Source organism: Notechis scutatus, chromosome 1, assembly GCF_049901735.1.
Source record: "Notechis scutatus isolate UNSWTSFEM ecotype Mainland chromosome 1, rNotScu1.2, whole genome shotgun sequence".
NCBI classification, from domain to species: Eukaryota; Metazoa; Chordata; class Lepidosauria; order Squamata; family Elapidae; genus Notechis; species Notechis scutatus.
In genome coordinates, this window is record NC_142009.1 from 260,574,655 (window position 1) to 260,591,802 (window position 17,148).

At 37.5% G+C, this 17,148-nt stretch overlaps 1 protein-coding gene across 3 annotated transcripts in view; it reads right to left on the bottom strand.

Moving 5' to 3' along the window:
* SLC1A2 (solute carrier family 1 member 2) overlaps positions 1-17,148 on the bottom strand; it is an 84,610-nt gene that overhangs the window by 27,398 nt on the left and 40,064 nt on the right. For all 3 annotated transcript variants that reach the window (XR_015746687.1, XM_087951246.1, XM_026664618.2), the window contains exons 2-3: positions 4,464-4,603; positions 547-699 (exon numbers count right to left, since the gene is read on the bottom strand). Coding sequence is in view for 2 of the 3 variants with exons in the window: in XM_087951246.1 (XP_087807372.1) it covers positions 547-699; positions 4,464-4,603 (293 nt within the window). In the remaining variant the exon portion in view is untranslated. The remainder of the gene's footprint in view (positions 1-546; positions 700-4,463; positions 4,604-17,148) is intronic.

A 17,148-nucleotide genomic window follows, 5' to 3' on the forward strand; every position in this document is an offset into this window, starting at 1 on the left:
CCTGAAGTAGGCCTACTGTATATGCATTACAAATATTCAGAAGATCACTAGATATCAGCAAGGAGACATAAAAACTGCAAACTCTTTGCTCCTATCTAGTGGTCATCCAGAAGTTTGTGGCCTAGATATGGTAGTCTTCCTGAGATCATGATACCTTCTGACAATCCCAAATTCATAGAGGCAATGTCACTTTTAATTCTGTGTCATTAGAGTCATCAATGATTGGACTCAAAAGGAATCTCTGTGTTTGAACAGAGAGAAGAACATCAGAGAAGAGAATAGTGAGTAAATACTATTTCAAAATTAATCACTGTAACATCCCAATCCTTATTAATGAATTGCTGTCTCAGAATTCTACAGATCATTAACATATCATCTGTTTTTTATAAACATAAGTACTGATTAACATATTGATTCCCCTACTAAGGATGTGCTACTGCTGAATAATGGGGAAAAATATTAAACTTTGAAAAGCGGTCAGCCTGATCCTAAAGGTCTTTATTTCTCACAGGATATGAAATTCCAGTTGTTCATAATATATCTGACCTGTGATTAAACTTGAGATTATTAAAGGGAGGATCAACATTTTCAACATCCGCATCAAAATATCTCCAGGGAAGGCTATCAACATGACGACATCAGGATTAATAGGAGCTGCCATGCGAAGGAGCATTCCACATAACGCTCCCATAATGACACCTGAATGTACAAAAAAAAAATTAGAAAGGAAGGTTTAGGAAAAAATAGTCTGAGTCTTTATCCATCATTTTGTGGAATTATCTTGGCAAAATGAAGTTTTCCAACAAGGCAAATAAGGATACCATAATCCAGGGGTGTCAAACTCGATTTCATTGACGGCCGCATCCAGGTCGTGTTTGACCTTGGGGTGGCTGAGGTGAGTGTAGCCAGGGTGCTCATGGCCAGCTCAACATCACTTGTGTTGGGGGCTCTTATGGTGGCCCAAATGCTCTACAGTAAAAACGGGCTCGTGAGCTCTGTTTTCGGCTGCGACGGCCTCCTGCAACCCACTGGCAGTGAAAACAGAGCTCAGGAGGGCCCCATGTGGCCCTCCCGAGCTCTGTTTTAACTGGCAGAGGCACCGTGGGCCAGTCCTTCGCTGTTCCAAGGTGGCCCCGCAGGCCAGATCTAAACATCCCATAAGCCGGATCCAACCCCCAGGCATTGAGTTTGACACCCCTGCCGTAACTAGTCAACAGTTCTCAATTTCAGTAAATAAGGTTGCGGCCTTACTGATAAGCTCAGCAGGATACAAAAACTTATATCTTGCACTTTTATGATTCTGGGAGGGGGATGAGTTGAACACTGCTGCTCAAATAGCTTGGGATGTCTACAGAGATATAATGCCTGGTTCCCACCTATTCTCAGGAAAAACAGTGCTAATTGGTAAAAGCCACTGAACGTGTCTTCTCACTGAAGCAATTTGATAATAAACTATATTGCTTACCGTATGTGCAAGAATGATACAACTGTGCTGTAAGCATTTTTAATTGTTGACAATCAGAGGTCATTTACTAATTAATACTTTTTAAAGGAATTTGGGATGGATATCACAGTATTGCTGCATAAACATTTCAAGATAGGTCTAATAGACTTTATATCTGATGGCCCTGTGATTCTGAAAAGGACAAGGGACAAATATACTAGGCATATTCCTAATAAATTAGCTTACTGGTAGAGTCTCTCAAGAGACAGTTGCAAACTATTCTGAAAGACAGTTTTCCTTGCTCACTAAAAAACTCAGAAGCTGAACATGGAATTTTGTCAGTTTGTGCCGGAAGCAGGTTTGAAAAGGGAGCAAGAGAATTGGTTTCTGCAGGAAGTCCACCAGAAATGTGTTAGGAAATTAAAATATTTTGGAATATTAGAATTGTAAACTCACATTCTATCATCCATCCATCATCCATCTATCTATCTATCTATCTATCTATCTATCTATCTGTCTGTCTGTCTGTCTGTCTGTCTGTCTGTCTGTCTGTCTGTCTGTCTGTCTGTCTATCTATCTATCTATCTATCTATCTATCTATCTATCTATCTATCTATCTATCTATCTATCTATCTATCTATCTATCTATCATCTATCTAAAAATAAATCTTAAATCACAAGGTATCAAGCCTTCTGTCCCTTAAAAAATATTATCCTGTATGAGCATTAACATTTAATAAAACCCTAAAATTTCTTAGTACTTGAAAGAGTGAAACTCTCTCATAACAATATTTAATGTCTGTTTTGAATTTAAAGTAAAAAAAATTAGGCCAATAATTTTTGCAACAAGATAATGGGGCTGATAAATCCTATTTACTAAGTATGTTTGATTTAATACATTGTGGATCTCTTCCCCCCCCCCTTCAGACATGGTGAAATATTGGGAAAGTTGCTTATAAGTATATGGATCAGATGTGCAGTACATGAATGAAGCACTCTAGGAGAATTTAGCTCTGGCCTTGAGAAAGAGGAAGACAACAGTTGCTCAGGCCTGGGAAAATAGGAAGTGTGAGAAAGAACAACCCTGCCTTCATCTTGTTTTACTTAAAAGGGGGAGGGAGGCACAAACAATTCTAGTAAAACACATTCCTGGAATCTTTACTATGCCCGTTTCTTAATCAGGCTGAACTCAAAGGGTTGACAAATATATATGTTTGGAAACAGGGGACACATACAAAAACAGTATTTCCCATTAACAGCTAACTGCCAATCTGTATTAACTGTCTCTTTGTGGAAATGGAAAAAAATAACGTTAACTATAGACCCCTGTCATTTGGCTGTCACAATTAGTCATATTTAAAAAGGAAAAAAAAACACATTTTGAAAGCACACTTAGAAAAAAATTGCACCTGCAGTTTCTCTTCCTTTGGCAATACAGCAACTGCTGCAATAAAACTACTGAATGATGTTCCATGCTTTATTGTAACTCAGCATACTTGCTGGTGATCAACCTAGGAAAGGCTCTCAATCATCTTGCAACAGTCAATCAGAGCCAAATGCCCATGTAAAAATAAACTCAGTTTCAAAATCTTTAATAGCAGGGAGACTTGAAAAGTATTTGCATAGCTTTTCCAACAAACAGCACAGCTATCCATTCAGGCTGAAGTGAATAAAGAAAGACTTTGTGAAGGATACAGAGTTAGCTCCTCCTCTCACAGTATGGAATTTTTTTTCAGTTAAGTCTGGGCTGGAAGCCAAGGAACGACACTAAAATGTCAAAACTATGCCATATTTGGAAGCTGCTATACCCAGAAGGCAACTGAGAAAAGTAGATCACTGTATCGCTTGGTCTAGTCTCTGAGAGTGCACAGCAAAAGAGAAAGATAAAAACTATCTGCCTTCTGGCAGGAAACACAAGGGACATGAATTGCCACTTCCTCGTTTAACTTGGGAACAAGCAAGCACACTCGGCTAACATCATGTGTATTTATAGGTTTTTATGCTTTTCTAATTTTCTATTATGTGATTTAGTGGAATTTATTATTGTGATTTGATCCTGAACCATGGGCTGAGTAAGCTGTATATTAAATTGAATAAACAAACAAAGTAAGTTGTTCATTTATTCAATTTAATAATTGGACATGCATAAGTGCAATTTAGTAAGGGGCGTGCATAAGTGCATAATGATGCATGTGCACTGTTGTGCCTACCGTCCCTGTCCTATTGTCCCCATTTATTCGTACCTATTTCCTGTATTCTTATACATGTTTATACTTATACCTATTATCTTGTAAATGATTGACAAATAAATAATAATAATAATAATAATAATAATAATAATAATAATAATAATAATAATAATAATAATAATAATAATAAACTAAGTGATGGATCTTGGTGACTTCATGAAATTGGATTGTTTTAGTATGATTTATATAAGGATGTTTTGTATTTTGAGTCACTTATGAACATACCTTTGGAACAACTGCATGCCCTTGTTGAAATCATCTTTCTCTTTCTTATCTAGATACATATATTCCTCATTTAGCAAGTATCTCATATAGCGAACATTTGCAAATATGATAGAATCTTATCTTTGGTTAACTACAGTAATTAGGACTGGAATTTCAGCAAATTTAGATTTGCAAAATTCTATTACAATGATTTTATAATAAGAGCAGTATTGGTCTGCATCTTTAGTTTCCTAGTCTGGTCTACTTTGAATGGCTGACAAAGAGAGAAAGGGAAGCAAATAGGGAAGCTTACTGAACCTAAAATACATGTTCTTAGGCTTAGTAACAATATGCAAGAAAATTAAGGGTGTGTCAAAGGAGTCATGAGAAAAATGGAGTTCAACATGAGAGAAGCATGACAAGTGTTTTGGATAGAGTTCTAAGCCTAGTGAAGAAAAAGTGAGAAAATAGAAGGAGTAGATAGGGGGACATCTTAGAATATCAGAACATGCTACATTAATCCATTAATTAGTTTAGTCAATATATTCTTTCCCATATTGACTTACCAAATATAGTTAGTGAAAGGAGCAGATTTTTTCTGAGTGAAAGCCAGAGTCGTACACAGATGTTTTTCGATTGATGTTCCACTGGACTCATATGGCTTTCATGCATTCGTACTTCTACCTGCTTTGGCATATTGTTGGCACTAGAAGAAAAATAAAATTAAGATATTTAAATCTGAAAACCTGCAAGATATTCTACTAAGAAAAAAATGGAAGAAGTTGATTTACCATGTTGTACAAAAGGTGATTTTACTATTACTAGAAAAGTCTGAAATTACAGTCAGAGGTCTCCTTTTTCAAGAATAAGAGGGATGTTGTAATGGATATAGCATTGTATTCATGTCAGGAGTACCAAAGCATTTCCGAGTGGAAATGGTTCAACAGTGACATCACCATTTCCCAGGGGACACCGAGTTGGGGGGTCTTTTCATGTCCCCATTAAGTTGTCCACCAAAGTGGGTACACATCTATTTATTTGCGGGAGGTCACACCAGCCCACAGCAGCAACTGGGTCTCAAACGCAAGTCTGCCAATCGTCAGCCCAGTGTCCTACACTCGTGAGCCACTGCACATTTTAATGAATGTAGTAGTAACAATAGATAATGTGCCTAGCATGACTAGATTCTATATAGAAATATACAGTTCGGTCCTACTTACACATTTACAATATTGTTGTCTAATGCAAGAAATCAGCAGAATAAAAATAAAAGAAAATGAAGAAATTAGAGATGAGTATAGTGAAATGAAATTAAATGCTGATTGAAACATGACAGGAAATGCCAGTTGAAAAGATAGATTCTTAGAGTAGGAAAGGGCCATATTAATTTAAGTCCAATGCTCTGATTAGAATCCAAATTAAAAATCCCAGAGAAATAAATGTAGAATCTCTGCTTGTTATCGGATTTTTGCAGACAATACATGCAGAGCATGAATATGCACCTTCTTTAGCATTGGTGAGGAAAGTTTAAAACAATTAACAGAGGAAAATGTCATGGCTGCTGCAGTCCACAATGGCGCTCTTTCCCAGTTTTCCTACCTTCTTAGCAGTTTTAATTTAGCCATCATACTGAAGGAAAATCTTCACACACTAGGGATCCAGAGGCTGGCTTTAAAGTAACAATTTAGCCGTTTCCTTGACAATCTGATCTGCAGCCTTCTTTTTCCTTTCTCTCTCTTCTCTTGGCTTGAATGCCATCTGCTTCATTAACAGCTGTTGTCCCAAAACAGTAATGAGGGCAAAAACTCACTAATGAGCTTCAAAACTTTTTAATGAGCCTCAAAATAGAAATTCTATATGTATGCCAGATATATTGCTTCAAGACAGGTCAGCTCAAACATTTTGCTCCCTGCAATGAAGTCGCAAATGGTGCTTTCCCTCTTCATTTTCAAGTCAAGGGACTCATTATCCTTGGCCAACCAAGATACAGCTTATCCTTGACTTACAACCGTAATGGAGTCTGCCCTGTTAGGTCGTAAGTTGTGACATTAATAAAACAGGTTATCACATGATCAACCTGATTTTACCGCCTTTATTTTCCTGTGGTCATTAACTGAGTCACCATGGTTGTTAAGTGAATCTATGGTCATTAAGTGAACTGATTATTGACTATAAAGCCAAAACTAAAAAGTAAATGCCCAATTGTAAATTGTGGTTGCATGAATGGCCATATAATACAATTCAGTTACATGACAATGGTAGTGGGGGCAGCTATCAGAACTTAGAAATTGGGTTATAAATATCTTTTTAAATGGTTGCTAAGCAACTGGTCATAAGTCAAGGAATACCTATATTTTGGTGCCCAAAGCAGGAAAGGGAACTGATTGAAGCACCCACTTCATTCTGCCTACTGCTATGACCAACTCCTGCATTATGGGATAATGCCAGCATTAATTTTATTAGAGATAACATTTGTCTTATTCACTCTACTTCTAAACAAATATCTTTGTATTTTTTTAAAAATATATAAGTGCAATTAAAAAACATAAAAAATACAGTAATATGACATGTTGTAATAATAATTAGGAAACAACAGAAAATGTAGTGCTCCTCTTATTTCTCCAATACAAGAACATCTCAAAGATCAACAGAGAGAACATCTCTTGAATGTACTCTCTTGAACATATACTTTCTTCCTTCTACATAATTTTCTTAGCTGATCTCCAGGGTTCAGAAGGACCAGAAAATTATATTAAAAAGTGATTAAATCTTTCCTGATAATAGGTTTACTGCAGCCAGTATCCAAAATATTTTTTCTAGTCTCAGCCATTCACTCTTATAGAATTTATAGCTTGTGTGTTTATATGTGTATTGAAAATATGTCCTATATAGCTTCATAACATGAAAGACAGCCCAGAAGCAGTGATACCGAGGCCATATTTCTTAGAGAACTAAGAAGGATTTCACTATAGAATAAATAACCACAGATCCAAATTTGGACATGCTAACTATGTTTTAAGTAAGCAAAATAAAACCAAATCATAGATACAATTTAAAATATATTCTTAATCACACTCTAAGTTTGGGTGATGTATGAAACCCAATTACAAAGAGGCCTAATATATCATGCGAATTAGCTCAATGTTTGACACAGAAATCTATGTGATGAAAACCAAATCTACACAATCTTTCTCTGTCATTAATGAGAAAATGAATCTTGACTTTTCCAGATTCTCCATAAGAGTCTAAACAAAACTGCATTATGCTTCAAATGAACAGCCCAGTTTAGAGAGCACCAATGAATAACCAATCTCAGACAGTGATTCCGCTGAAATTAGTAGCATCTTTTCATTTTGCTATTATAATTTGCAACAAAACCCCCCTTCCCTCATGCCAACAACTAATTCCCACAATACTGTCAAACTACCCAGTAGGGGGGTAATCTTATCATTCTCATCTTTCCTATTACCCAGTTCCTTATTTCTTATGACTATAACTTTGTTGTTTCAATCTTACAATTTGTATTGTTTTATTTAGTATCCTAGTATGATTTATGTTGATTGCTTATTTAGTATCCTATGACAGTCACTATGTGTTGTATGTTATGAATTACGATGAATGTATTTTATGATTATGATCATGATTTATCACTTGTTGCTTGTATGTACACTGAACTTATGCACCAGAAACAAATTCCTTGTGTGTCCAATCACACTTGGCCAATAAAGAATTCCATTCTATTCTGCTCTGCTCTACTCATTTGATCAGCCGGCACTATGCTTCCAAGTGAAGTAAACTTTCATGGATAACAGCATTTACTCAGGGTACATGCTTTTTGGAATCAGATGGGGAGGCTTTCTTTATTCTTGGAAGCCAAATGTGTAGGAATAGCTCCTTCCTCTCACTGTAATGTTTGCTGTATTCAAATCAATGCCCACCTCGCCCAATGATAACTATAGAAAAATTCAAACTACTGAAATAGATATTGACCTATTATTTTAGCAAATTTATAATTAGTTAAATAAACAATAATAAAGTTATATTATTATAGCTGTGGTGGTATAGTGTTTAGAATACAGTATTGCAAGCAATCTCTGCCCATAGCCAGGAGTTTGATCCTACCTGGGTCAAGGTTGACTCAGCCTTCAATCCTTCGAAGGTCAGTAAAATGAGGACCCAGATTGTTGGAGGCAATATGCTAACTCTGTAAACTACTTAGGGAACACTGTAGAACACTATAAAGAGATATATAAATCTAAGTGTTATTGCTATTGTTATATTTTCTGGGATGAAATGTTTTCATTCATGTGATCATTTAAGTACCAATTAATATCTTATATAAGTTCTCTCCATTCATGGATCTTAGGATTATCACTTAGATCACAACAGAAGTGATCTAAAAGCAGGACCGGATTCCCTTACTCAAAAAAGCCTATAGGTGATCTTCGCTTAATAATCACTGATTTAGCAACCTCCAAAATTATGACTGGTCTTCATTCTCATGACAGTCACAGCATCCTACGGTCACGTGATTGCCATTTGCAATCTTCTTTGCTGGCTTCCTACAAACAAACTCAACTAGGAAAGCAAGTAGGAGGATGCAAATGGCTATCATGTGACATTGCACTTAACAATGTCACTGGTTGAATGGCAACTGGAAATGCCACAATTTAAGTGGCATGGTCATGTGACATTGCATTTCATTATGATTGCTTAGCAACATAAATTCTGATATCAGCTACTATCCTTATGTGCAGAGGAGAGAGCAGAACAAAATTTGTAGGAGAGAGCAGAACAAAATTTGAGAAGGAAAGGCATCAAGGTCAAGGAACTTTGTCAAGGATCTTTACAAAATATTTATCAGCATCTATGAATAAGACAGCTTCTGAGAAGTCTAGGCTTAGAAAACAAACTAAATAATATTTTTGCATTAATTAACTCTATTTCATCAGTATTTTCGCTTAAATGACATCTGCTGCCAAAAAAAGAAAAGCAAACACTATTGCAACTCTAGTTAGCTCTCACTTATTATGTCAGTGTTCCAACAACCTCCAAAGAAAGAGACTCTAAGAATATCGTCTTCCCAAATATCCACTTTATTAAAGGTTCATATTGACACATCTGGGAAAAACCCAAGTCTTAGAATTCGGGATTTTCCCTAGCCCAAAGAAAACTCAAAATCCAACCCCTGCACCCAACTGTCCATCACATGGTCCAATCGTTACTTTGTTCCAACTGGAGACTATCTTCAGTCACTCCCCTCCAGGTGCAGGGTAACATGTCCTTGACTTTCTGAGAAAGGTTAATCTTCCACCAATCTTTGAAGTCCCCCTCTCAAATTCTCAGGCACTGAATGTGGCAGCCCAGAAGCCTTAAAGAAAAATGGCTTCCAAGGTTCCATATTATATACATATAGCAATATTTTTATAGTTTTTAACTATATTTCAATCTGGGTAGTTTTTAATATTTTTTTTACTTGTGTTATAACTTGTAAGATGCCCAGAGTAACCTTGAGTAACCACCCATCAGGGAAGATGGGTGGCACAAATATTTAATAAATAATGAATAAATTTTGCCAACAGTACTGTTGGACTTTTAAACTGTACAAAATGAATGTAATGAATAATGAATATAACAGAATGTCTGATATATATATATATATATATATATATATATATATATATATATATATATATATATATATATATATATATATATTCTTAAGTTTTCGGGTACTTACATGTATGGTGTTCGGCTTGGTTCGGGTATTTTCCCACGTCATTGTAGTTCTTTTAAAGTTGTAGCAACGTTTGATGATGGCAGATGAGATTCTGCTGAAACGTTGCTACAACTTTAAAAGAACTACAATGACGTGGAAAATACCAACATCAACACCATACATACATACATACATACATACATACATACATACATACATACATACATACATATATATATATATATATATATATATATATATATATATATATATATTCTTAAGTTTTTGGTACTTACATGTATGGAATTCAGCTTTGTTCGGGTATTTTCCCACGCCCATTATAGTTGTGCTTTTAAAGCTGTAGCAACGTTTCGGCAGAATCTCATCTGCCATCATCAGGCTTCTGTATTTTGTTCATCTGTGAGTCAGACTTTCACAGCCGTTTCAGTTTTAAATTTGGGGCTAGCCTACACTGTGCCAGAATGGTTTTTTCTTCATCCTGATTGGTTGGGAGTCTTGGTCTGTGTTTAGTGGTCTTGGAGTTTGCTGTATTCTGCTTGATTGGTGTTTCTAATATCTTCTGTCTGTTTTGTAGCTTTTTTTGTCTTGATTGGCTGGCAACATTGTGTTTCCTATATTGGAGGCTTTTAGTGCGGCTTGGCTCCAAGTAAACAGACGGCTATCATTTATTAGGAAGCTAGGTTTCATCTGGGTGCCTGGTTGCGGTGTGTTTGAGCTGGAGGTATCAGGGGGAGTCTGTTTGTGCCCAGGTCTTTGGCTGGCTTGTGGTGTGGAGATTTTTTTGTTTGAGAATGCAGGCTTCCAGATAATTAACAGTCTGGTGGAGTCATCTCTTCTATTCATGCTTTCAGGTCTTTTTTCAATCTCTATGGCTTCTCTGATAATTCTGTAGCTGGGGTTTTCTATAGTGGCTAGGGTTTTGGTGCCATTGAAGTCGATGCTATGATCTGTGGCTTTCATGTGTTGGACTAGTGAGGAAATGTGTTCCAGCTTTTTTACTGCATTTTTGTGTTCATCTAGGCGGGTACTTATTCTTCTATTGGTCTGTCCAATGTATGTGGCAGGGCATGATGCACAGGGGACTTCATATATGCCTTGGTTTTCCAGGTCAATTTTATCTTTGGGGTTTCTTAGGATGGCTGCTATTTTTCTGTCTGTTTTGAAGGAAGTCTTGATGTGATGCCTGTGTAGTATCTTACTGATTTTGTCTGTAATACCTCTTATGTAGGGCAGGACAGCTGTTCCATAGGTCTGTTCATCTTCTAGGTCTCCATTATGTCTCAGTGTGTTTTTGTGAATCAAGCCAGTGATTTTGCTTTTGTGGAAGCCGTTGGCTGTCAGTACTTTAATCAAGGTGCATAGTTCAGTCTTTATGTGTGTCTTGTCTGCCAGGCGTTTGGTTCTGGCAATTAGTATTTTGGCCACGGAGTTTATCTGTGCTGGGTGGTGGTGGGATTGGGTGTTGAGGTAGCGGTTGGTGTGTGTTTTCTTCTGGTATATGGTGTGTCCTAGTGTGCCATCTGTTTTTTTGTAGATTAGTACATCTAGGAATGGTAGTTGTTTGTTTGTTTCTGTTTTCCATGGTGAATTTGATTTTGGAGTGTGTGCTGTTTATGTGTGTTAGGAAATTGTTTAGGTTTTCTTTTCCATGGGGCCAAAGAACAAATGTGTCATCGATGTATCTTAGCCATAGTTTGGGTTTGTGGGTGGCATTGGCTAGGGCTCTGGATTCGAATTCTTCCATGAACAGGTTTGCAATGACAGGTGACAGTGGTGATCCCATAGGGGCTCCTTCAATTTGCTTGTATCTTTGTCCTTTATATATGAAATATGTGTTGGTTAAGCAGTGTTCTGTTAGTTCCATGAGGTATTTGGGTGGTTGGTATTTATTTTTGATGATTTCGAGAGTTTCTTTTATCGGGACTTGAGTGAATAGTGAAACCACGTTGAAACGTACAAGCAGATCTTCTTGTTCCACGTGTAGATCTTTGATCATTTCCAAGAGGTGGTATGAGTTTTGTACATGTGAAGCTGCTGCTTCAGCATGGGGCTGTAGCTGCTTTGCTAGGTATTTGGCTAGGTTTTGTAGTGGTGCTCCTCTGGAGCTGACTATGGGTCTGAGAGGTATGCCTTCTTTGTGTATTTTTGGGAGGTTGTATAGTTCGGGGCATCTGGAAGATTTTTCTCTTGGGATGATCGTTTGTTGGATCTCTTTGTTCATGTGGCCGGTTATAATTTTCTTCTTGGTTATTTTTTCCAGATATGTGGTTGGGTCCATGTTTATGGGTTTGTATGTGGAATCTTGGAGTAGGTCTGTCAATTTTGTTTCATAGTCTTTTCTATCCATTACTACTGTGGCATTATCTTTATCTGCTGGAAGTGTGATTATGCTGCTGTCGTTCCTTAAGGCTTGCAGGGCTTTTAGTTCCTCTTTGTGCAAGTTGCTTTTGGGTGGTTTACTTGTGCATAGGATGTTAGTGAAAAAAGACCTGAAAGCATGAATAGAAGAGATGACTCCACCAGACTGTCAATTATCTGGAAGCCTGCACTCTCAAACAAAAAAAATCTCCACACCACAAGCCAGCCAAACACCTGGGCATAAACAGACTCCCCCTGATACCTCCAGCTCAAACACACCGCAACCAGGCACCCAGATGAAACCTAGCTTCCTAATAAATGATAGCTGTCCGTTTACTCGGAGCCAAGCCGCACTAAAAGCCTCCAATGTAGGAAACACAATGTTGCCAGCCAATCAAGACAAAAAAAGCTACAAAACAGACAGAAGATATTAGAAACACCAATCAAGCAGAACACAGCAAACTCCAAGACCAATAAACACAGACCAAGACTCCCAACCAATCAGGATGAAGAAAAAAACATTCTGGCACAGCGTAGCCTAGCACCAAATTTAAAACAGAAACGGCTGTGAAAGTCTGACTCACAGTCGAACACTATACAGAAGCCTGATGATGGCAGATGAGATTCTGCCGAAACGTTGCTACAACTTTAAAAGCAGAACTATAATGACGTGGGAAAATGCCCGAACAAAGCTGAATACCATACATACATACATACATACATACATACACACACACACACACACACATACAGTATATAACAGGAAAAGTAGACATTTAATGTTTACATTATTAGGGCTCAGGTTCTTTGACAAAGTGATTGCTGGGATTGAAGCACTGGTCTAATATTAGTCCAAACCAAGAGCTGACCCAGTAAAATACAATCAAGTTCAATCCTTTATTTGCTTATACCTAATGGACAGAATCTTGCCAAACTAAAGTTAAAACCTGGCCTATAGCATATAATTTACTAGCTATATCCTGAGATATTTTAGAGTGTGGCTTCCCTGAACTCCTCTTCCCTCTTCCCATTCAGGCCAGAACTGTGCCATCTCTTAATTCAGGCCTCTCTCTGTATTGCCAAACTTTCTCATATTTCTCCTCCTGGTGCACATTCCATCACACTTGGTTTATTACCGCAACAAATAAATTGTACTCTCTTGCTTCCTTAACTTGGTAGAAAGACCCAGGTATTGTTACCATCTGTGGGCCTCATCATCATAATTTAGGGACACAGCAAGGCATCCTTCCTAAGAGACCCGAAGTTCCACTTCTGAGCATATAAAAACATTATATAAGAGTGAAAGTGTTTCAGTTTTGTTTTTCATCTCATGAATTTATTAGGATAAAAGTACTTTAGTTTATTTTTCTGTTGTCCTTTTTGTCTTCTCCTCTGTACATATATTACCAAATCTGATGAAAAGGGAAGAAGACAACAGAGAGATCTCACTCATTTTCTCAATGACAGGGATGAGATAGGAAATAATTTGCCATCATACAATTGATTCCAAAATGACCAGAGCACTGTGAATAAAGATTACCAAAATCTCAGGAAAGTCCAGTTTTCTAGTTTATTATTAAGGAATTGATAACATAGCTTTACCGGTTTTTCAAATAGAAACATTAGCTTCCTTTCAAATATATAGAAAGTAAAATGATTTACATGTTAGACCCTTTTTCTCAGAAATATCTGCATTTTGCATTTTATATGTCATTCATCCTTTTCCTTCCATCTGTTTTTTCCAAAGTAAAGTATACGCTTTGGGGGGGAAAAATTCTATTTGAAGCTACAATATTCATATTTATTATGTATCATGCCCAACTGCAAGCTCAAGGCTTGCAGAGATAGCAAACATCTATATTCAGACCATGATTTGCAGAATGGTTGATAGAGAAAGACAGTGGATGCACTACAGCATTTAGGCATAGTAATATGCCTGGAGACACTAAGCAGAACTCTTTCAAGCAAAGATAGCCAGTATACCTTTGGGGCTTGGGGGGAAATCAGAACATTTGACAGTTCATAATTAAAAGAATATTAATTTGCTATCAGAATTTGTTTCCTAGCATCCTTTCCCTTCCTCATGCAAAAAAAACCTCTTTCTTTGATGCCGAATTTAGGAATATCTGATTAACGGCTATTGGCATTCAACTTGAATCTGAAATAATTAAAACCAGAAATCCCTAAGTTCAGCCACAACAGACATATTTATAAGAATACTGAAAATCCCTATTATATTTTGGAAAATATTGGGGTCCACTAATTACAGCTTCACACACTCTTTTGATTTCAATTAATTAGCTTCTCTGTTCCAGCGGCTTCTGTTCCAGAGGCAATTTCTAGATCTTTTAACCAATTATAGATTGAATCTAGAACTGAATCAACAATAGCTTCCATTTGCTCATGATTCCAGCCAAAATTGCAGAACCTATTTTAAATGTTGAGATTGGAGGTAAAACATTCACTGCAATTTATTGGTTTCACATACCTGCAAATTTAGTTTTGTAGAAGAGCAAAAACAAATTAAATTTGATCCTGCAAGGAAAGGGCTCAGGAAGAAGAGTGTGCAGGCCCACAATGGTTATCTAGTCTTCTAAATCCTTTTTGTTTAAAGCAAGAAAACTCGGATGGGGTGGCACTATCCCAAACAGACCCTATGCGTAATTTAAGGATTTTATTTATTTATTTCCTGGACTCACAACTCCTGTTTGAAGAGCAGGTGGCAGTCGTGGCCAGGAGGGCCTTTGCGCAACTGTGGGTTGCGCACCAGTTACGCCCTTTCCTGGATCAGTGGTCCCTACTAGTCACTCATGCCCTGGTTACTTCCCATCTTGATTATTGCAACGTGCTCTACATGGGGCTGCGTTTGAAGAGCATCTGGAAACTCCAGTTGGTGCAAAATTCAGCTGCCTGCATAGTTTTATGCAGACCCTGGTGTGCACATGTGTCACGTCTCCTGCAGGAGCTGCATTGATTGCCGATTTGCTTCCAGGTGCAATTCAAGGTGCTGGTTGTCACCTTTAAAGCCCTTCATGGCTTGGGTCCAGGTTATCTGAGGAAACATCTCTTGCCAGTGATAACTACCCAACCCATCAGAGCAAGGAGGCAGGGAATGTTGCGAGTCCCACCCCTGAGGGAGATACACCTGGTGGGACCCAGAAGAAGGACCTTCTCCATGGTGGCTCCATCTCTCTGGAACATCATTTCCCCAGAGATTAGAATGGCCCTCTCACTAATACTCTTCTGAAAGGCACTGAAGACCTGGTTTTGCCAGTGGGCCTGGGGAACCCAGAAGGGGATGGAACCCATCAAATGGCTAGTGTGATCTGCTGTCGTTGGGTCGGGGGGTGAGAGTTGGTTTTTGTTTTGTTTTGTTTTTTGTTTGTTTGTTTTTTGTTTTCCCAAATTTTGTTCTATTGTACTTTACTAATTTATTTGATTCTTTTGGTTAGTTTTTATTGTTTTTATTTTTATTTTTTGTTTTAAATATGATTTTACATTGTGTAAGCCGCCTCGAGTTGTCATGGGCGAATAGGTGGCAATATAAAATCAAATAAATAAATAAGAAGAAACTGAGAAAACCTAGTTTGGTTCCCTGATAGCCTCTTAATTGGATCCATTTGGAAAAATTCACAAAAAAGGGAATAAAGAAAAAAACAGCCTGTGAATTTATGCTTGGTTTTTTCCCTGCCACAAGAAATTGGGGAAACCAGAATTTCATCCTGATCCTAATGAAGGGTGGAAAGGGAGGAGTACAGTAAATGTAAACCTATTAAACTAGCATGCTCTTGATAGGATCTGGCTGATGCAGTTAAGAGAAGGACGGATCAATCAATACAAAGAGAAGCAGCATATTCCCAAACTGTGCAGAATGAAAGCATTTCCAATTGAAAACTGATTTCAGAGTAGAAGTAAAGTAAATCAACCCAGTTTCTGAAAAGAAACAATAGTATGAGGCCACAGGAATGGAGCTAACCCAGTATTGGCACAAGTGGCTCTTATTTATGCCGACTTGTACAATAAAAGAATGAAAACCAGACGCTCTACAAAAAAAGTCCAGAATCATTATGAATAACATGTGAAAGCTCATAAATATGAATTATTCTGGTTTGTTGATAGGATAGCTAATTTTTCATTTGTTCACTGTTTTTCTTCTATTCTCATTTGTACTTATTTCTTCTGGGCGAGGCCAGAATGCAAAAACTGTCTCACATAAGAACATCAGCCTCCCAATTATTGACTGATTTGGTGAATTCAAAACATTTTGCTTATTTTTGTTCTTTGGAAAGGAAATGAGGAATTTTAAGGCTCAAAATATTAGACTTAAATATTAGAGATTAAAGATACCCCTTGGAATCTCCATTCTTTGCCAAAAACTTCAGCAAATGGATCCTCACCTGGTTCTCGCCTCACCCACAACTGAATCAGTGGATTCAAATATTTTTACTACTGGTTCTGTGGGCGTGGCTTGGTGGGTGTGGCAGGGGAAGGATACTGTAAAATGTCCAGTCAGAGGTGGTATTTGCCGGTTCTCGGGACTACTCAAAATTTCCTCTACTGGTTCTCCAGAACTGGTCAGAACCTGCTGAATACCACCTCTGATCTGAATGCAGGCATGGCATTCATACTGGCACCCAACTTTGTACAGCTCTCAAGCCAAAGTTATACCCACCAATACCAAGGAATCTCTCTGAGGTCATTTATAGCAGAGTGCTGGTTCTACATTTGTTTCTGCTGCAGAAAGTGAATAATATTTTTAATGCCCTGAAAAGTAGCAGATCTCAGACGTTGGGATTTGCTTCCCTTTTCTAAATCTAACCTTAGAGCCTCATCAGTTGGAACCAATCACACAAAATGCTAACAGCTGACAGGAATGATAGGGGGCGTGCATAAGCGCACCAACGTGCCTACCGTCCCTGTCCTATTGTTTCTCTTATTCTTTTATTTTTCTTATATGTACCCATTTCATGTATTCACAACTATGTATACACTTATACTTATTATCTTGTAAACAATTGGCAAATCAAATAAATAAATAAATAAATAAATCACATATAATCCATGCCATGGCCTTCCTGTCACATTACTTACTCCATCTTGTAAGCCATGCAGTCAAAGTGAGAATTATTTTGAAAAGGAAAAAAAGTGAAAAA